Here is a 22117-nt window from a genome sequence, read left to right as displayed (position 1 = left end):
CAAAGGTGGAACAGAGCTGAAAAGTACAAGACCGTCTTCCGCTTTCTCAGAAGGAGTGGACACGAGATATCCGCCAAGGAGTACGAGGACACCATTGCAGCCTATGATGAGGACTTTCTAAAAGCACATAACAAGTGGTTAATAGAAATCAAGTCAACTGGAGTTCACATTAAAACATCGTTAGAAGAATCGTATCCAACGGACAAGGCAATACTGGTTTTCCAACCCGGCACATCACTCATAGCTACTGAAACACATCCCGAGCCGGCATTTTGTGTTCTCACTCCGGAAACGACCACGAGATCTGAGATTCATACATCCAAACTTGTGTACCGGAGCGTATATAATACGCCGCCTTCCAGTACAGCGGTCAACTACAGTACCGTGCTTCGTGCGCATCTGAATGGCCAAGAAACTCGGATCAACGCCCTTCTGCAAAAGCGGAGATCCTCGGAATTGACTTGGGATGAAAGCGAACTACTACTGGGTTACCTCGGAGCTTTTATGTCTCCTTCCTTGGCGAAACTCGACTCTGAATTTAGGGCATTAGATGAAAGGGCGAGGCGAGAGATGTTGACCGAGCCTGAGCTCGGCAACTGGTACCACATGTCGACCGCCTGGCGTAAAGGGTACGACTCCTGGTTGGATGAATTTCCGCACGACTGTATCGCCATCGATAAAGGAGACCAAATTGGAAATGAACCTGGAGTACTGAAGTTGCGAATTGAAGATCCGTCGAGTCTGCAACTAATAACTCGCTCAAAGAATCTCCCACTTCACCTCCAAAGTCGCGAGGATCTGATGAATACAATGGCATCGGACCCCGCTGGAATAAGTGATAAGAACAGGGCGCATTTTGGTGAGGTACTTACTTCGTTATTTCGCCCGATACTGGAAAGGTTCCGCTATCTAGTCCAGGATCACAATCGAATGAGGATATGTAAGCGCTCGGGTAAAGACTCCGAAGACGAGGCCTTGATGGAGGCAATAATATCTTTAGGACAAACAATTTTGAAAGAGCGCATTTTTCAGTCGAGAGCTACACGCAAAATTCATATCCTGGAGAGAGTTCCAGGGGACTATGCGATCGAGGCTGTCGACTTTACAGGAGGTGTTATTTTCCCGGTACCAGAAATAGAATATGCCGCCAACGTGCATCAATTGTTCGATCAACTGTGTCCACCTCATCTCGAAGATAGCAAGATAATGTTCCATGACTTAGCCTTTCGTCTTAGGACAGAGATGGACTTGAACGGGGAGGAATTTGACTTTCTGACGCAAAACATCCCGGATATCTCAATGATGGAGGTTGATACCCTTGCAGGTAGAGTCTTAGAGCTCCTGTTATCATGCGGAGAGGAAGGGGTAAGTGATAGTCAGACCCAGAAAGAATTAGCGGATGCTCTTGTCAGGCTATGTTGGAAACAATTGATGAAGCTTCCGGATCAAGCTAAAAAGATATGGAATATTCTCGGCAATTCTGTACCTGCCAACCAATCTCCAGTGCTAGTAGCAAGAAGGCTTTCAGGGTCATCACCACTTGCTCCACCTTCACTTATGACTCCCCCAGACGAGGCCGAAGTCCACGAACTGGAAATCGAAATCAACAACCTGATCAGAGGAGAGAAAACCAACACAATCACCAATGAGCAGCAAGAGAAGTTAAATTATCTGTTGAGGGCCTTATTACCCCCTCGTCTTCGATTCTTGAAGAACCGGATCGACAATCTCGACGGACAATATCTTGCGACGGCTGGGCTTGATATGATGGACAGTCTGGAATTTGCAGATGCTCAAGATCAATTTGAACCCCTGTTTAAAAAGTGGAAGCAAGGTATCTCAGACTTAGGAATTGTCTTGGACAGTTGGCTGTCTACTCCTGAGGCAATTACAGAGGCTTGCTCTCGTGCACGCCAGTGGAAGGAATTCGTGGCAAAACCCGCTGGTTCGACCAACTTTGGAAACATCAGCAATCAACTTGAAGACGTGAACGTCCAAATATGCCAGGAAATATATGTTACTCTGAGGCATTTTGTAGAGAATGGATGCCAAGATCAAGTTGAGGTCATGGACCAACTGCTGCTGCGATTCGTGCCCCCCGAGATCACCAGCCAAATACATCAGATAATGACGCAGGCGCAACTGGTACAAGAAGGCTCTGACTCCGAGAAAACCTCAAACGCAATGATGCTGCACACAATGAAGGACCAGTTGATGAAATCGTGTGTGGGGTGGGTCACTTCACTAACGGTAAGTCTGAAAATGCACGCCCGCTTTAATTCTCACTGAAAGTCATAGCCTTTACAACGTCAAAAATTTCGAAGTCAAGGTAGACGCGGTCAAGACGATCCAATTAAATTTACTCCCAAAGCTGAACGGCGAGGTATCCAAAGAGCGGCTATAGAACTGGCTTTAAACCTTCTTGTCACCAATCAGGAGCAACATCGACCCAAAGATCGCTTCAGAATAGTCGACTTGCCCCCAAAAATACAGCAACCGGAAAAAGAAGTCTCTCTTTGCTTGCCCCTGAAGCCGGAAGGTAGGCCCCTCGAACAGGACCCTTTTGAGTACACGAGGAAAATGTTAGCATTCCGGCGATGGAAAGACTATGACTACAGTCTTTCCAGGATCCGTACAAGCGTTGATCGGAATGAATCGTTACCTGCACCAGAGAATTTCAAGGGTCCTGCTTCAATTGCAAAAGTCGATGATGTTCATGCCGCTGCGAGAACACAACTCGCTGTTCTGGCGTCAATTCAAAAAGGACTAATTGAGGCTGAGAAGGCTGCTCCACGACCACTTCTTGAGCAATTACTCCTCCTTGTTGATGCGGGTCTGAATCATGACACCCGTCCCCATGAATTAAAGGATGATGAGAGATTGACAACAGACGGACCTGACCTGCTTGATGAGATAGCTGGGGAGTCATGGGATGAGGGGAGACTCGGAGAAGATGAAGATATTCCGTGGATTCAAAACACGTCCGACGAGCGTGGTAGACTCGAAGAGTTTGAGAAAGACATGGAAGAGATAGCAGAGCTGCCATTGTGGGAACCCTTGCCTGACCCTGACCCAATGGAAGAGGATTCTTTCGAAATATTTACTCAGATTCCCCACGGCCCGACCATACCGAGCACGAAAGGGATGACTGGAGATGAAGTGAGGCAGACTACTGGAAATAGACGCATGGCAAAGACCGATGGAAGTGCTGGAACACCTCATCTCTGGGATTTGAGGAGCGTGACCAGATATCTAAGAGCAATGGAATCAATGGGCAGGATACAGTAAGTAATTCTTCATGATTTAGGGTTTCGAGTTAACAGCGATAGTCTCGATGGCCTGCCCACCGGGGACGTTCTTGTGTCAAGAATTCCACTCAGTGGCCACCCTGAGAACAAGTATGTGGTCTCGAGGGCAGCAGCCGCCACTTCGCCAGGGGTGTATACGAATGAAGAAGGGAAGCTTGAAGTTCGTTATGACGCTTCCGGCAGAGTAGGCCCTCCTATACTTCAGTCAAACAAGTTTCACTACTTGCAACGGCTGGCTTTCCGACTAGGCCGTGATTTAAAAGAGAGTGCCAAAGTCCTTGCGAATGAAACGCCACCCGATAAACGCGTCGAGGATCAGGTCAAGTCAAGAGATGTGTCCGAAGCAGAAATGGAAAACATTTTGCCTGCGGATCGTTCAGAAGAGCCTTGGGTAGCCAATCTAGTGAAACCGCCGCCTAGAAGCATCACCCTTCAAAGGATGGCACAAGACTTACACAAGATTGCACCGGATCTTGCTCAAGAGGCCGGTTTCCAGATCAACCCCGGGGCCGAAATTACGGAGCAGCAAGCAGCAACATTGTTCCAAATGCAGATCCTCGAAGAGGCGAGCAATAACTGGGAGTTCAAGTTCCCAGAAAAGGAACGTGTTTGGGATTTCGCTTCCAACAGATTGGAAACTACCACCAGAATTATCAATGGCAGGCCTGTTCAGGGAATATCCAAGCTCACTCAATACTTCCATATGCGGAGATATCCACCTTGTTGTCAGAGTACCGCGACGAAGGCTGTTATCAAGACATCCGGACCCACGATTCAGGAGAAGCCAGAACCTGTTCTCATGCCAGACATCAATGTTGATGCCAAGCATCAGCGAAAGACGAAGGTGAGACAAATCAAGGGCCGAGAGCCATATTTCTCACTTGGAGAGTCAGCATTCGAGAGAGCTTTTCTGAGTTGGGGAATGGAGCAGGAGTTGAAAGATGGTATGTATTTCCGGCACCAAAACGAGCAATGACTGACGTGATGCAGTACCCGAGTTTCATATCCCAGAGAAAAAACGCCGCAGCTGGTGGCATTTTGGAAAGAGCAAGGGCGGTGATGATCAAAACCTCCGCAGAGAGAGATACCCACTCCCCAAAATCCCGGCGCATTGGGTACCAGACAGCGTCTCAATTTCCCAAAAGCGTGCCCATGTCCTCGAGATGGCCAAGAGGACCCCAAAGTTCCCGAACCCAGAGATCTTCGAGTATTACCACACGCCAAGAGAGATCGAGCAAATCAAGGTGCAGCGGCAGTGGGATGACTATGCCACGAAGAGGAGAGCGGCCGATGCTGCAGTCGAGGAACGTACGAAGAAGAAGTTTGAGAATCTGATACCGGAAGAGAGGAATAAAGCGTATAAGGTGTTGGGAATCAATCAGACTAGTGGGGTTTTCATTCGTGACGAGGAGTCGGGAAAGGTGGGTGAGAAGAGGAGACGGAGCTCAGGGACAAGTTTGAACGATAGCGGGAAGAGGACGAGGGTGGTTTGAGTTGTCGATCCAGTCTTAAATTTCAGCGCTGGGGTAGGAAACTGGTTAATATTTTCTTGTTCTTCTTCGAGGGGAATTATTTTGTACGAGTAGCACCCGCTTCAAACCCGTTTCCTTGAATTAATGAATTCTTATCGTTGTAATTGCCTAGACTGTGTACTTCTCTGTGAAGGGCGTCACCGCCTCTCTGACTGTGTCTAAGAGATGTGCATATACCTGGTCGCTTCTGTGGAAGAGCTCAGTGTTGGCGATTATGTCTGGTGTAGCAGTCGCATGGTTGTCCTTGGGCAAGCAAGGTATACCAAATCATTCACCCAAGCTGAAGTACTCTCCTTCACCACCATCCATTGAAAAAATGGCTCAAGGAGACTCAAGGGGTGAAGATTGAACTGACAATACTAAGAGAAAAAGGGTGCAGCAAAGATGACCGCAACGGAGCAGTTAATAGCGAGTGCCGGAGGTACAAACAATCCTCGATCCTGGAATTAAATGGTACGTGTCCGAGTTAGAAAGTAATCTCTTCGTATATCTAGCCTCGCCTTCTTTGGGTCTTGGTGAAGCAAAAGAGAACGGCATCAGGCCAACCAGTGGAGGCTTAGTGGGCGCAGGCAAGATAGGTGCGGCATTCAAAATGATAAGGCAGCCTTGTCGCCCGCGACGACGACCATTCAAACATTGCTTCAATTTATTCAATTCAGTCATTCGGCCCATGCCTCAAACTGCCTCCAGAACCCCCTTCTCAAAATATTTGGAGAGGGAGATCATTTCAAAATGCTCGATCCACTCACCGCATTGGGTGTGGCTGGCAATATCGTGCAATTCGTCGACTTCACCGTCAAATTGATGTCCAAAAGTCATGAACTCTATAAGTCTACAGATGGAGCTCTGGTCGGGAACAAGGATCTAGAAGCTATTGCAGCTAATTTGAATCGATTGACCGAAAGACTGCGAACAGACATGAACCGCCATCTACTCCCACCCGTCAAGGCCATCAAACTCCGAGACGATGTCTCTAGCAAACAAGCTGAGAGAGAGAGAGCTTTCACACTTCGAGATTACACCCCGGAAAATCGTGCTGAGATAGAGCTTGGGGAAATCAATGCCAAATGTGGCGAGGTAGCAGGCGACTTAATCAGCATTCTAAGAATGTTCAAGGTGGAAGGGAATAACAACAAATGGAAAAGTTTCAGGATGGCACTCAAGACCGTCTGGGACGAGGATCAAATACAAAAGGCAGTGTCTAAGCTCACAGAGTGCAGGAAAGCACTAGACACTGAGCTTCTGATATCTTTGAGGTGAAAAGTCTTTCAAACAAGCTATTAGAGTTGCACTCGCTGATATTGCGCATAGGACTAGCATCAACGACGCGGCTTTGAAGCAGTCCGACGGCTTCAAGGCGCTCGACTCAAACACGCAAGATATCCACGAAACTCTGGACAAAATCCGCACGGACAACAAGACAAACCAACAAGCAATCATAAGGGCTATCAAGGAGCATCAATGGCACGGGGATAATCCAATGCATGTGGCGGAATTCTCAGTCAGGATTACAGATATGGTGGAGCAGGAGAGGATTGCTTTCCTGCGAGAGAGATTCCTGCACCGACTTAGCTTTATGAGCATGTCCGACAGGCAAGAAGAGATAGTTGCCGCTCACAATGCGACTTTTGACTGGATTTATAACGTAACCGCCGACCAAAGCTGGAGCTGTTTCAAAACATGGCTTCGGCAGGGAAATGGGATCTATTGGGTAAGTGGAAAAGCTGGATCTGGAAAGTCGACCTTGATGAAGTACATATACAACAACCCGAAGTCTCGGTTACTACTAGAACGCTGGGCAGGAAATATGCCCCTCATCACCGCGAGCTATTACTTCTGGAACTCTGGAACGTCAATGCAGAAGTCTCAGACTGGTCTTCTTCAGTCTCTCCTTTACGAATCACTCATTCAATGCGAAGAGTTAATTCCTCTGATATTCCCCTATCGCTGGCGGTCTTACGATTTCTTCGGAGATGACATGAATCCCTGGAGTCGAATGGAGCTCATGAAAGGATTCGATCGCTTGCTTAAACAAGACGGCGTCTCTGCAAAGTTTTGCTTTTTTGTTGACGGGCTCGATGAATACGATGGTAATCCCAGACGATGTTTTTGTCTTTTTTCTCCAGTCTCGGTTAGTCAGCATCGCCGCTCTACTCAGGCGCTACTCACCCTCGCCTCACCCTCTGCTCAGGTCGCTCAGTCACGTTCTTGCTCTCGCCTCTAATTACCAATCGATAATTTAATACTCGGTTATGCAGAACAAAAGTCGGCAAGTCTAAACGACTGTATTGAGGGGCACGAATTCGGCTCCCTAGGGCACCCAAACAGGGCCTCTTTATGTCTCGAGGCAGATTCTTCCTACAATATGGAATCGCTTTGGGTCTTTCCAAGTGAGGATATGCCATCGTGCTCCTTCTCATATTTTTAATCTATTCTTTCTTCTACTAGACTCTATCTCCATCTACAAGTCCGAATTTGCTTGCCTTTCCAGTAGACAACTTAATTTTTGGCATGTTGTTGTCACTTACATGCAAACGCACTATTAGCCTGGCAGAGAAGAGTCCTCGGTGCTTGTGACTGTTCGAAATACGAAACTGCGAATGTGTCACGGCCTGGACAAGCTGCGGGGGTGGAAATGGGTGTATATTGGTATGTTTGTGCATGAATGATGGAGCCCTAATGGCGGTGAAGAAGCTATAAATATGCCTGTACACAGCACGTGACAGAATGGTTGGTGTGAAAGACGCAAATTCAGGGTGTAATACGTGTGAGGACAAGCCTACCGAAAGTTCACCATAACGACTGCGAAGATGGAATTAGTCCCTGCGCGGATCTCTAGGAAACAGGGTCGGAGCCGATTCAGATACTAGTCGAAGGATAATCTTATTTCTCTTATAGAATAGTAACCTAGGGCTAAGCTCCCTATTTTCTTTTATATATTCTTATTTTCTTTCGTAGCTAGCCTATGAATATACTCTGACAAGTCTCCGATTTGCATTCTCATATGCCTCTACGCAGCCCTGAGTGTTTCGTGCGGTTACAATGCCTTGACTACTCTGTTACAGCCGTTGCAATACGGCGGCTAGCTTTCGTATAATATTCGTATCTAACAGTCAAATAACTTTAATAAACTAATCGATACTCTTCTATTCTCTATTTTACATTTCTTGATATACTATTCTTAAGTCATTATAATATTTCGCTATTTCCAAGTCAAATCTACTCTTGGCATACACCTAACTGGGTTAGTTGCTTTTGGCCCATTACATCGGCAAAACCTTACTCGGCTCAACTTCAGCTTAATTTTGCTCAGCCTGAATCACGCTTGCTCGGGCTTACTCAGGCTTGTTCATGGTCAAAATCATTGTGCCTCAGGCTACTCCCGATCTACTCAAGGTCTACTCAGTTTTGCTCAGGTGTTGCTCAAAGTCAGCATATAATTGTGTGAATGACTAAAGGATAACTATGTACTAACAAATTTCAATCTCTTTTTTATCCAAGTCTTCTGGATACAAACCAGATTCCCAAGCAGTAACGGGACTCCCATCCATGCATCCAGCTAAATAGCACTGACGTCGGAATTGGTAGTGGTCCCTGAAACTCCTCAGTACATAAGGTAACCGACCTCCAAAGAGTATCCAGACTTCGTCGCCTTCTTTGATACTACAATGACCCATTCCCATCAATCCGTTGTTTAATACAAAGAACGAATGGTTTGTCTTAATCGACATTTCGAAATTGGACGTCTCCTGCATTATCCTCATCCGCTCTGCATGTGATTCTGACATTCGGTCTCTCTCTTCCTTTGACCTCGGCCACGCAAAATATGATACTAGATCCTGCCAGTGGAATGATTCTCCTTTTCCGCCGCCTGCATCAAAATTTCGGCTCGAACCCGCAGTAATCGTCTGGGCAAATGCTTCAGCTAGGTTCTCAAAGGGTCCATAACTCCTCAGATTGGCAACTCTTTCTTCAAATAGCTGTTGTACTAGGTTTTCTTCGGTACTTGACAAGCCAGAAAGCCGGTCATCTACGAATTGAATTGTTCCGAGGCGTATGCCTTCAACAACCAGACCTTTTCGATCACTCACAGAGACATTTTCGCTTGTTTTGCTTGCGCATGCATTCCATCGAGAGCCGATATTCGTGACCCACAGTTCTGATGTACGTGGTTTCTCATCCCAACGAGGAACCCAGGACGGAAAACCATCCAGCACATTGCGCTCTCCGGTAACAGATGACAAAATATCCAACTGGGCATGTCTCGAACCCGGATTGCGTATTACATACTCTGTTGCATTTGTGAATATTTCCGGAATTGGCCTAGAGTAGCTTGGTTTGAGTAGCGAGTGGTTTAGTTTTTCTTGATTAGACAAACAAACAGCGGCATATACTCGGTCCCGGATCTCGGATGTATCGAAGCCTCGTAATAGCTCCAATGCTTCTGCGAGCTCTAAGCGAACCCCCATATTTCGTCTTGGACTGCAGGCATAAATTGCTCGTATGCGTCTCATATTTTGTGTATCCTGGCCAGTACGATTCGGGGGGTAGGCTTTCCGATCAAGCCAGGCTGTAGCAATGGCAAGCTGGTCCCATTCGAGCTCATGTTGGCCAATCATTATTATGGAATCTGCAAATGCAACCTCCTGGATGATCCACGTCCTTGAAAACCAAGGACGTTCCAAAAGCCAGCGTAGGGAAGCCCATTTTTCTACTTCGACCCTCATTATGTCGAACTCCCACATTGGAGTACCAAGAAAACCGCTCAAAAAGCTGGTAGCGTGCAGCGAACCATAGCCCGCTCGTTGGATGAGGGTCGGCTCACTGACCAAGTCAAAATCAATTTCCGATAAGGAATTTGCGTTTGTCTCGGTCATGCACCAACCCGAAGCTAAGTCAATAACTCTTAAGGCCTTCTCTGCTTGACCAAACTCATCATCCCCAAGCCATACCAGAACCTTTGACGCTTGATTGTAGATAGCTTGCATCAATAAAACCTGACACTCTCGTTCATGTATATCCTCTTGGTTGATGCAGATTGCATCAGCCCAGACCACCCGTTCGAGGTCTGGCAGTCGAAGCCGCCTGAGAGCTTTCTCTAGATTAGGAGTGACCGTTTGAGCAAGGCCACGATTCAGGATTGATGCTGCAGGCTGCGGATTACCCCAAACATAAGATAGGGCTTCATAGGTGGGTGCTTCGTTGAGCGAGAAAATCTCCAGCTCACAAGTAATAGGGTCATCGTTGGATCCAGGCGCTAGCCTCAGCAAACGTATTGAGTTGGCGGTAGGAAGTGGAATATAAATTTGACCGGACATGGTTTCTGAGACTATGAAGATGAATGCGGATGCTTGTATAGTGGAGAATTCGGGTCTGATCCTTCGTGGGTCTGTAGAGTGTAGGGGAGATGAAGCGCTTTGGTTCAAAAGTGTTGGTTGGAGTCAAGATCTAGAACTAGTCAGCCGCTATTCCGGAAAGGGATCCTCATTCGTTGATACCTAAGCGTCAAATAAGGCGACCAATTCATTGGTCCTCGTCAAGGCTGGCAGAATTTTGAGGATTCGGATTGTTGAACTGAATCTTGATTGTGGTGTTTTTTGGGAAAGCTCAAGCTCCCTTAAAACTCTGGAAATTACATCTCCACTTAAAAGTGGGGCACAGCCCCTGATTTTCGACACGGATTTCGCTCATTTTCAATGGATGGTATCCCTTCGTCCGGTGAGACATGGTCCGTACGAGCAGGGGGACCTGGCTCAAGGCGAAAACGCGTGCCTTTACGCAGGTGCAGGCCCTAATGTTTGTTACACCGCCTTGAGTTCTGCTAACGAGCCTGCGGACCAAAGTCTGTGTTTTTAGGGCATTTCGCTAAGAATCGAACCCCATAACTATTTTGGATGCTTTTCTTTTATATTCAAAATTAGTTATTAAGGCTTTCTAAATTCATTCTAGCTTCCTTTATCGTATCCTCTTGAATTATGTAAAGTTTCAATCTATAGTTGTTAAGAAATTGTAAAGTGAATGTGGCGACTTTGGTTTTGCGATACCTGTAAATATCGCTAAAAACACGGACTTTGGTCCGTAGGCTCGTAAGCAACAGTCGGCTACAGCGCATTACTACAGGGCATTTCAGCGCAACCCCTGCAAAGGCGGTGTAACGAGCCTGCGACCATGGGTCTGTGCGCACAGGCGCTTTTTCAGGCTTCACTTAACCAGCCCCCTAAACAACCCACCATAGCCCTGAACACACCCCCACCGCTCAATTTTCAGCACGAGAAAGGCTATGAGATCCCTACGAAACATAAGGAGGCTATGCGCCAGCTTCGCTGGTTTGGAAAGGTCCCCGTTTGCGCCCTAATAGTACGATACAAGCTCAGCGATACCACGGTCCGCAAGATCCTTAGCTACCCTTACCCAGAATGACGACGCCCTAATAAGCTGATTTTAAAGCAAGAGCATTGGGTACAAGTACTTATGTACTCTCCCCCCCCCCTAATTAAATGTAACAGTGGGTCCAAGTGCAGGGGTTTTTTGGTATGGCAACTGGACCGTGCCAGGCTGGTTTTGCGGGGACCCACTGTTACATTTAATTAGGGGGGGGAGAGTAGCGGCATGGGTAGTCAACTCCTAATTAAACGCTACTTTAATACCTAACTTTCGTGATTTTTTGATGAAAATGCCCTGTGCGCACAGACCCATGGTCGCAGGCTCGTAACCAACATTAGGGCCTGCACCTGCGTAAAGGGACGCGTTTTCGCCTTGAGCCAGGTCCCCCTGCTCGTACGGACCATGTCTCACCGGACGAAGGGATAAGTAGAAAATTTCCAGAAATAGACTTCACCAGGCAACAGCCGACTTGTACCCCTGGCAGAACACCGAAACCCGTGATTCTTTAAACGTGCTTAGAAAATTCTGAAAAATTGCAAAGTTACTATAACTGGGTTGCAGATCACAAGCATCAATTTATTTTCCTCTGTGTGTTTGTCATTATTGTAGTTAAATGGATTTTTGGGCGTCTAAGTGGTGTGGGCATTTATTAGCCGGTGAACTTTTCTGACAAGGATCTGCTTCGGCGCCCCTGACGCTGGCGCATCTGTTCGCTAGTGATTATCCACTGCTCAAATGCCTGGAACGAAACCCCTCAGAATATGGAAGGCCAGACCTCGAGTTTGCGTGGGATTTCCTTTGGTATTGATTGATATATAAGTAAATAGCGTTAACCTAAGAATACCCAGGGCAATACCACAGGTGACAGCGTTCGGCCTCCGATAGGGAATTGAGCATGGAAAAGACGCCTTCTGAGACAGGAACTTTATATTCCCCTGTCAAAAGGGTTCCACTTTGTTCCTATAATTCCAGTGATAGGAGATCATAATGTAGGGCATCATTTTAGTAGTAATAAAGGGAGTTTCGACGAGTTTATATTTTATGTCCATATGCGGCTGTTCACCTAAATGAAGGAGCCGAAATTTAGGTAGATTATCACAAAACTGCGATCGATTACCCTGACTACTCTGGCTTAAAGTAAAAGTAAGGCGCATGATCCATTTTGTAATATGCGTAAGTGTTATACTGTAAAGGCAAGTACTACGAGCTATAGTATTCTAAACCGATACACTCGTAATTGTAGTACTCCGAATATCAAAATAGACCTGGGGGTCTAGAACGATCACCTCAAAATAATAGAAACTATAGCCGATCCGCAAGGAACCGGAATGGGACCCTTGAACAAAATCCAGCTGGCTCACTAGCGTGCTCAGGACTCAGGGCTTAGCTCAGGTTAGAGCAGCGACTGCTCAGGTCCAAAGACGGAAATGGACTTTAGTGAAGTCACTTGTCGTCTGAGATTATGAGGGTAATAACACAGAAGTTGTCAAGCTGTTCCAAGGGGTATGTTGCAGTAAATGCGGGTGTAAGTAGTATATATTCGATAAAGAGAGGAAAGGAGGTATGGCACGGGTGGCCAGAGCTTAAATACAGTGAATGTGGTCACGTGGGCCTGCACGTGACTGGAGCACAGTTGCCATGCAACAGGGTAGCCGCTTCTTCCAACGTCAAAATGTGCCTTTCTAGTAGGCCTCTCCTAGCTTTTGAAGACGGTTTTGGGAAATATCCGAACCTGAAGCTTCAGAATTTGACGCAAAACGACATTAAACTTTACACCGATATCGAGCTTGCGAAAAGTCCCAGATTCGAGATCCTCAAAATGAGAGAGCCAAAGCGTGCCCCAGAACTCGTTACAGAGATTGTCGACAAATCAGCAGGCGTGTTTCTGTGGGTGACACTTGTTGTCAAATCATTGCTCGAGGGTTTACAAAACTCGGACAGAATATCGGATCTCCAGAAACGCCTACGAGCCCTTCCAGCAGGTCTCGAAGACTTGTATCTCCTGATGATGAACACACTGGACAAGTTCTACCAGCAGCAAGCTTCACAACTTTTTCAAATAGTCCATCGAGCACGACTCCCATTATCCGTGCTCTCGCTCTCGTTCGCCGATGATGATGAAGACCCGGAGTTCGCTATCAGAGCGAAATTGGATCCTTTGGATGAAAAAGAGTTGTCATGGAGATATGAGGAGACGGTACGACGGGTAAACAGCCGTTGCAAAGGCCTTCTGGAAGTTCGAGTATCAAGCGACAAAGAGCGTCTGGTAGATTCGAAAGTCGATTTCCTGCATCGAACTGTTAAAGACTTCCTGGACACCCCAGATATCTGGAAGACAATCGCCTCTCAATCCGATCCTAGTTTCAATCCAGATATCTCCCTGATGCGTTCCTACTTGGTTCAGATGAAAGTCCTCAACACTTTGCAATGGGACGTTGGAACCTTTGGCTTACTAGCCGGGGAGTTCATGGAATACGCAGCGCAAGCTGAGAGAACTTCCGGTCAGGTGCAAGCTTCTTTGATGGAAAACTTCTGCCAGACCGCGACCGACCTGTGGTTCAACTGGACCGTCACCAGCAACAGAACTGTATATCACAAAGAGGGTAGCTATGCTTGGGTTAAAGTCGTGCCTCACGTTCACCAATTTGTGTACGACTCCCAGCCATCATTCCTGTCGTTAGCGGTCTCCTACGGGTTGGATCTCTATGTGGAATGGAAGCTGGATCAGGATGCACAACCAGTGAAAACTCGACTTGGACGCCCACTACTCAACTATGCTGCAGCTCCCAAACCTCGAGAAATCTGGGGTTCGCGGCCTAGGAACCCGAAGCTCATTGCGATACTTCTTAAATACGGTGCAGATCCTAATCTTGAGTTTGGAAATAATACGACATGGACAGACGTCTTACAATACTGCTACGAAAACGACGGCTTACGTCCACTGAAGTCCGGCGACAGGCAAGAGCTGTTTCTACCTGTGCTAGAAACCATGAAACTCCTCGTAAGTGCTGGAGCGAATCCCGAAGCTCGACTTTCTTGGAACGGCTAGCAGATTCCAGCGGTAACCGTTATCGACGAGACATTCGGGCGAAAGTTCCCAGAAGAGGCCTTGGAGGTCAAGCAATTAATACGCTAGAAACTCGAGGCGAAGGTTGGGAGGAGGCGAGCAAACGAAATAGAGAAGCACTGGGAGCAGACGCCCCAAGAACTTCGGAGACAGGCAGAGCGATTAGATCAGATGGAGAAAGAGAAGAGGGTGAGAGATGCACAGCTGAAAGAGGAACAGGCTGAAGAATTAGCCGTGCTGTATGGGAAGAAAATCAGACCCACAGCGAAGGAGGACGATATCTTTAGTGGCATCGATCAAGAGCCAGTGATGATTATAAAGTTTCCTTGGGAGGAGAGTGAGAGTCTTCCGCAAACTCCGGAAGAGAAGCCCGCAGTATTGATTATTCCGAAGAAGAAGAGATGGTCAAGCAATTTGAGAAAGTTTGTATTCTGGAGATCTAGGCTACAGAGATGACCTGCGATATTGAATAACTCATGTGTATATCCAAGGACTGGCGCAATTATTGCCCAGGGAGTATATTTTCTTCAAATTACTTATGCTTATATAGCACAAAAGAGTAGGCTACTGGTGGGCAAGTAAAGCTAAAAAGGCGAATAGGTATAATACCAAAAAGGTTTACACATAGTGATAATAGTCGGTCTCCCTTCTCCGTTCGCTTCGCTTACAGTCGGGGACCCTTGACCTCTGCTTTTGCCTAATAAAGTTTAATAATATAGATACAGCGAATTTTCGTTTATTATGCGGGAACTCAAAGTGCTACTATCTAAGACCTTGCAAAAGATATCGGCAAGTATTAGAACTATGTAAAAGGACACGCTTTAATTGCCCTCGTCAAGCGTCGAAGCGGTCGGGCTAACGGCTAGTTCCTGAATTATCTACAGGCAAGTCCAGTACGGATTTTGAACGAGGCGACAGAGTGCCAGAGCGACAAGGTCACGAAAATGTGAGGGCTCAAATTCCTCATTATCCGAGTCAGCCCACCACTCGTTATCAAGATATAAGACATCGTTTGAGAAGGGGAAGTCCTCCAGCTCGTCATAGTTACGATCGGATTCCCATGTCCTCACGTCGATTCTCAAGGCTGCTTCCCACGTGCTCTCCTTTCCGGGGAGTCATTACGATCGACATTTTGTTCCGCAGGCCTCCCAAAACCGTGTACCCGTTCGTACCTTCCACAAGTTACCACTGGTGGTTCGTGAAAGCGACTGGGCCATACTAGCGACTGGGCCACCCGCAAATTTGGTGTTCCTCGCTAAATTTGTAGCACAGACCAGTGACCAGTAGAGACTAGCTAGAAGTACCTCCCATACAAATTTACTATGTGAAATACTTGGCCCAGTCGCTTTCACGAACCACCAGTGGTAACTTGTGGAAGGTACGAACGGGTAAAGCGTGTGGCCCCAGCAGTTGGCTCGATTAGAGCAGGAAGCTTAGCTTTTAAATGGGACGATATCTTTTCACGAATACATCACAGCCTCGCTGCATGGGTCCTCAGCTGGGCGTTTTGGTGGGAGTTGAAGTAGGAAAAAATAGGCGATGGAAACGAAATATCACCCTATCGATGGACGTAATCCCTGTTAATCGAACGGCCGGACACCCGAACACCAATACATCGTAACCACGTACCTGCACAGTCACGCGGCTTGCAGTTGAGGCTTTCATTTGCGAGGGAATCGCGGCCGTGACTGGAAATGTTTACTTCTATTATGCAAGTTGTTTTCCCAATCAGGGCTGAGGATAGGCCCTTTGGCTTGTTGTTCTGTCCTGTGGCTTAAGGCTGAGTTATCATTGATTTTTCTATTTGTCGGTGTAACCGAACTCCCTACCAAAAGCACGACCCCACCAAAAGCACATGAATTGACGAGATTCCCCGAAATTTCCAAAAATTAGCATTTAATAACCACTTAATGGATTATAATAAAACTGAAGCAATACGTAGTATCAATTGAGAACTCGATGTTATTTCAATTAAAAAAGCTATTTAAAGCGTTGTGGTAAACTAATTGTTCGCGTGGCTGTTCTCCTTGCTCCCACCACCATTGGAACCACCCCCTGATCTGGTATAACCACATTGGGTTGTACGGGCACTTCCACTAGTGCCTTTCCCTTAGGGAGCACCTTTGTCCGATTTGATACTCTCGGAGCAGCCTTTTTGGCCTTCGGAACAGTACAATTTGGCTGCGTCTTTGGTATCTTTTTGGCCACCGTAGCTCGCCCCTTGGCCTCCCTCCCTTTCGCCATCTTAGCCCCCCTCTCAGCCCTCTCCTTGGCTTTCCTCTCTTTTTCTAGCTTATTTTTGAGGGCATTTGCGGCTCTCTTGATCTTTCTTTCTAATTTCGCCTCCTCCTCAGCTGCTTTCAGTGCTTCCTTTTACTCCTGATATTCCCTAGCCTTAACTACCTGCGCAGGAGAGTAGCAATCGACAATACCCTTATTTGGCTGGCCACAAAGATTCAGACAAACTCCTTATTGACCCTTTTTCTTTTGGAGATCAATGGCCTTAAATAAGCCTCGGTTTTGGTATTATAGGCAAGCTACTTATATAGAGAGGTATAAGGTAATAGCAAAGATGTCACGAGCACAAGATCTAGGGCCTGGAAGGTATGGTTAGACTGTCTCTATTCCGACGATTCAAAGCTAAAGAGAGAAGAGGATCTCGAAGGAGCCTCGGATCTAAATAATCGCGAGCTACGCACGGGCCCACGTACTAGCTTAAGGTCGGGGTCACGTGTAATCATCAGGTAACTACAGATGCCAGATGCCTAGCTAGCTCTAGTCTAACCCCTACTAGTACCGTATATTGTAATAACCGTAACATTACCCCCCCCCTCGAAGTAAGCTCGTTCCCGAGCTTCGAAAGTCCCTGTCGAATTCTTAAGTTGCAGTTACATACGAAAGGCCAGGGCCTTTTATATATAACTTACAAGAATTTCCGTCCGTATTATACGGTTCCGGTAGCATCTTATTCTTAGTATAGTCTAACTAATAGGGGAGATTCTGGGGCGATCCTGGCTATTCGGGGTTCTTATTATAGAAGCTCTAAAGAGCCAGAGCGCTATTACTTAATAAGAATACAGAATACCACTCCGGATCTGGATTTTATCCTTTTCACTAGACTCGATACTTGAGCTTCCTACAGAGCAGCCTTACTACTAGTACCTCTTGAACTTTATATTCCGTTTCCCCGTCTTATAGTTCCAATAGCAGAGGCTCCGGATTTGCTTATCCGGAAAGGGGATTATCTGGGTCCTTATATAGCTTCTCTATATAGAATACCGGATATATTCTTATAGATTCCGGAAGCTTAAGCCTAAAGAAATATCCTACTTATTCCAGAATTTCGTATAGTTCTTCTATTTAGTAAGCCAGCTTGCGGCTCGGATAGTTATTCTTCTAGTACTTGGTAGTAATTTACACCTTATCTCCTACTTTAAAGTCTACTAGTCAGTAGTACTTATTAGCTTAGATAGTATAATACTCTTATACTTATATTATATTCTCTTATATCTTTTACTATAATTTATAGAGTCATACTATTAGGGCCTTTACTTCTTGCCTATTTAGCTCTTCTTTCGGAATATCCGATTATACTTGAATTTCCTAGTTAAATAATATCTATAGCTTATAGCCCTTCTCTATAAGAAATAGAAATTGGCCTATAGTCTTATAGACCAGAGCTACCTACTAGTAATTAATTATTACTATCTATTTATCCCAATTATTCTAGTAGTAATTTATATAGAGATATAGCTATTAGTTAAAATACTAGTTAATAATCTCTATCTAGCTATTGGTTTAGGGATAATTAATAGTTAATAACTTAAGCTTTATACTAATATATTTATAGAACTTATTCCAGAAATCCGATATAAACTAGAGGCCTTAATTAGATACTATAGTTTCCGGAATACCGACTTAGCAAATTATATAGATAAGAAATAGGGGTATTAACTCTTTAATTATTACTATATTTCGGATAGAAATTATAATAAAGCATTTATTTAGGCAGTTAATAAAAATTATTACTATATTATACTTATTTCTATTCTCTAGGCACTTCTTAAAATCCACTAATATATATTACTAGAGGCAGTCAGAAACTAGTAATAGATATAAGAGCCCTAGCTTCTTATCTCTAGAAATATAAAATTATTAGTAGATATAGTAGTTATCCCTATACTAATTAATATCTATACCTTAGCCTAGCTAGTAATAGCGGGCCTAAAGAAGCTATTAAAGCTTGGCTTATTCTAGATATTCTATTAGAGGCTATATATATATCTCCTAAATAAGGGCAATATATAGAGATATTTCGGGTATTATTATACTATTAGATATAAATAGTTTACTATATTATAAAAGAAGGCCGTCTTATAATATTTAAGTGCCTTCCTTCTTATTTCTTGCCTTATTCCGTAGCTTTTCTAGCTCTAATAACTCTCGGTTCTTATTTAATAGCTTATTTACTAGCTAGATACTATTATACTAGATTTCTTCCTAAGCCTAGCTTACTAAAGCCTTAATTAGGGCTAACTAGAGATCCTATATAATATTATTATTAATCTTTTATTATAGGAAGAGAATTTAGGTTTAATAGGCTACTATTACCTTATTCTAGATAATTATATCCTTATACTTTCTATTTAGAGTATTTACTTATTTATTTGACTTGCCTACCTAATATATAAGCTTGAAATAGTAGCGGAAAAGATACTTTACCTAGTAAGCTTATTTTACTAAAAGCTTCTTTATAGTTATAAAGTACTTAAAGGCTTAATAGTCTAAATAAATTATAAAGGGTGCCTCCTATAGACCTTCTAGCTCTACTTGCTATTTGGTTAAAAAGAGAATAATAGTAAATATCTCTTTATTATAGATATTATAATTCAGTTCTACCGGCTATATAGTCTTAAAAAAGAATACTACCAGGTACCAGAGTTCTATCTAAAGGTCTTATTATAAGAGAATACCGGCTATAACTCTATTTAATATATTTGTCTTAACTATAATAGAAAGATTCGGATTATAGTAATATAGAATCGGTACTAAGAATATAGCTTATTTTAGCTTTATAAAACCTTCTTAATACTAATCTATCTATTTAAACGGAACTCTCTTATATATTAGAGCTATTAGAGGCTTTACTATATAGCTATATTCTATAATAAAGTACTAATAAAAGTTATAAAAACCCAGAAAGCCTTATATTTCCTTAACTATCTTTAGTAATTATTAGTTTTTAATAACCGCTATTTTATCTAAATCTACTTTAATATTTCTAGTAGAAATAATAAAGCCTAGATACTTTATATAAGTAACTTTAAACTCGGATTTCTTAATATCCGCTTAAAGGCCAGTATTCTATAACTACTAAAGAACTTTTTATATATAGTCTTTATACTTTAGGGAATTATCCGAATAAATTAGAATATTATTTAAATAAACTATATAAAAGATATTAAGGTAATTAAAGAGAATATTATTTATATATCTCTAATATATAATAAAGCTATTAGTTAGGCCTTCCTAAAGGACTTTATACTTATAGGCCCTATATCTTATACGGAATATTATAAGTTCTTCTAATTCTAGATCTATTTAGATCTAATAGAATATTTACTAAATATCTAGCTTTATATAGATCTTAGCTTAAGCTAGCTATATAAGAATCTCGTAAATAAGAGAGAGAGGATAATAGTTCTTTTATATTAAATTATTTAGCTTATAATAGTTAATATAGAATCGGAAAGCTTTATTAGCTTTCTTTATAAAGAGAATCGGAAATATAAAAAAGAACTAGCTTGGTTTAATAAAGCCCTATTAGAGATTCTCTTTAAGAAAGCGCTTAATCTTCTATAGCTTATAGATTAACTATTAATAAAGCAGGAAATACTTTAGATTCTCTAGGCCTTTAGAATTATTAATCTAAATCTTATAATTATATAGTTAATATAGAAATAAGATATTTAATACTTTCTTTAAGAAAATATTTATAAAATTCTTAAACTCTTCTAGTAAAACTTTTACTAGCTACTATAGCTCTGTCTCTTCTAGCTATTACTTGCCCGGAATAAACTTATTCTCTTACTATAATTCTAGCTTTTTATTAATCTCGAAAAATAATATTATAAAGAAAAGATTCTTCTTTTTCTATAGATTTATCTAAAAAGCGGCCGGTAAAATACCTATAATATTAACTAAAGGCCTTAACTAAATCTTATAGCTTTTCTTTAAATAATATAGTTTTAATATCTCTATTTTTAGCTTAGAAGAAACTTCTATATTCCCTAAGGCTACTTGCATTTCTCTATAATATTAAGCTTAATTCTTTTACTATATATAGCTTTCTAAGCCCGGCTTAGAAAGAAAATAAGAGAATTTCCTCTTTATAAGCTAAGATCTCTAGAACTTATCTATAGCTATAGCTTTATCTCTTCTATCTATATCTTCTTAATACTAGTCGCTTTTCCCAGATTTCAAGTTCTTATATATAATAGTTAGGATCTTATCCTAACCCTTCTTTCTAGGCTAATTATCTGGCCAGATTAACCTTCTATTCTTATAATTAATTAGGATACTAGTACTTATAAACTATTATTATCTCAAAATTATATTATATTTACCTAACCCTATAATTAGTATAAATACTAGAACCTTCCGTCTATTAATTAAGAATATAAGCTTAATATAGTAAGTAATAAATATGGCCTACTTGCTATTAAACCCTTTTATATTATAGGATAACACTAATTAAATAGGCTTAATATCTAGAAATTATTTAATTATTTTTATAAACTTAAAATTAATAAAAATATATTTATTTACTTTGGTATTAATAAGAGAAGAAGTTTTAATATCTAATTCATTATTATTAACTATATAAAGAAATATAAACGCTTTACTTTCTAGTAGCTAGCTTAAATCAACTTCTATTATATCTATATAATATAGCCCTAAAAAGAAGACTTTCTTTAGAGGTCTTTATTTCTCTATTCTATATCCTTAGATAGCTTACTTATAATAAATACCGCTAGCTTAGCTACTAAAACTTGTTTTATATATTCTATTTTAGGCTCTAGATAGTTTCTAGATATATAATTAAATCTATTATAATTATAGTACTTAAGATCTAAGAATTCGGGCTTTAGAATAGTAGGCTTATCTATTACTAGAATCTTGGAAGCGGGCTTTATATAAAAGGCGCTTTCTAGGCTTAACTTATCTATATCTTTATTAGCTTTCTTGGATATCTATTCTTTCTTTTTATAGCAAGCTCGAATTTACTAGTTATTTATAGTATAATATTATACAAACTCTATAGTATAAATAGCCGGGTTATTATAGTATATAGCTATAGCCTCTTAGAGCTTTCAGGTAAACTTATTATTTAGGTTATTCTTAAGGTTCTATAGATTAATATTTCCGTCCGCTATATACTTTAGAAATAGAATATAGAACTTCTAAAAAATCTAGCCCTTTTTTATAGATAGTTTTTTAAATACTTACCGAGTATTATACTCTTTATTTGGGTTACTATATAGCTTTTCCAGATAGATATATAGTTCCCTAATAGTCTTATATATATATTAACTATTCTAGTTTAAGTAAAAAGAGATTAGTATAAGAATATAGCTATCTATATAGCCGGATATATAAATAATCTTAAGGTTTTCTATCTAATAGATATTAAAGTTACTATAAAGCTTATTCTTAATCTGAATTAATTAATTATTAAAAGTAATACTATTTTTAGTTATATCTTCGAAAATAGAAGGGTTAGAAAGTTTAACTAAGTATCTATTTTCTAAAGTAGAAGAACCGGT

At 42.4% G+C, this 22117-nt stretch overlaps 4 protein-coding genes across 4 annotated transcripts; 3 read left to right on the top strand and 1 right to left on the bottom strand.

Moving 5' to 3' along the window:
* The first annotated feature begins 4168 nt into the window (after positions 1-4168).
* On the top strand, positions 4169-4911 carry K444DRAFT_620644 (uncharacterized protein). The gene is made up of 2 exons (XM_024881750.1): positions 4169-4252; positions 4299-4911. The coding sequence occupies exons 1-2, from the start codon at positions 4231-4233 to the stop codon at positions 4799-4801; spliced, it is 525 nt and encodes a 174-aa protein (XP_024728451.1). The 5' UTR covers positions 4169-4230; the 3' UTR covers positions 4802-4911.
* A 661-nt stretch (positions 4912-5572) lies between these two features.
* On the top strand, positions 5573-6765 carry K444DRAFT_636828 (uncharacterized protein; the record flags this gene model as incomplete). Its single annotated transcript, XM_024884053.1, has 3 exons — positions 5573-6096; positions 6152-6551; positions 6643-6765. The coding sequence occupies 3 exons, from the start codon at positions 5573-5575 to the stop codon at positions 6763-6765; spliced, it is 1047 nt and encodes a 348-aa protein (XP_024728450.1).
* Positions 6766-8284: 1519 nt separating this feature from the next.
* K444DRAFT_574129 (HET-domain-containing protein) lies at positions 8285-10412 on the bottom strand. Its single transcript, XM_024877423.1, has 2 exons — positions 10339-10412; positions 8285-10288 (listed from the first exon to the last, which is right to left on the bottom strand). Exon 2 carries the CDS (start codon positions 10156-10158, stop codon positions 8311-8313), a length of 1848 nt encoding a protein of 615 aa, XP_024728449.1. The 5' UTR covers positions 10159-10288; positions 10339-10412; the 3' UTR covers positions 8285-8310.
* A 2484-nt stretch (positions 10413-12896) lies between these two features.
* On the top strand, positions 12897-14854 carry K444DRAFT_636826 (uncharacterized protein; the record flags this gene model as incomplete). Its single annotated transcript, XM_024884052.1, has 3 exons — positions 12897-14225; positions 14361-14713; positions 14842-14854. 3 exons carry the CDS (start codon positions 12897-12899, stop codon positions 14852-14854), a joined length of 1695 nt encoding a protein of 564 aa, XP_024728448.1.
* Positions 14855-22117: the final 7263 nt, after the last annotated feature.

Source organism: Hyaloscypha bicolor, assembly GCF_002865645.1.
Source record: "Hyaloscypha bicolor E unplaced genomic scaffold K444scaffold_182, whole genome shotgun sequence".
NCBI classification, from domain to species: Eukaryota; Fungi; Ascomycota; class Leotiomycetes; order Helotiales; family Hyaloscyphaceae; genus Hyaloscypha; species Hyaloscypha bicolor.
The sequence above is the reverse complement of the archived record's forward strand: the minus strand, read 5'-3'. Positions and strand labels throughout refer to the sequence as shown.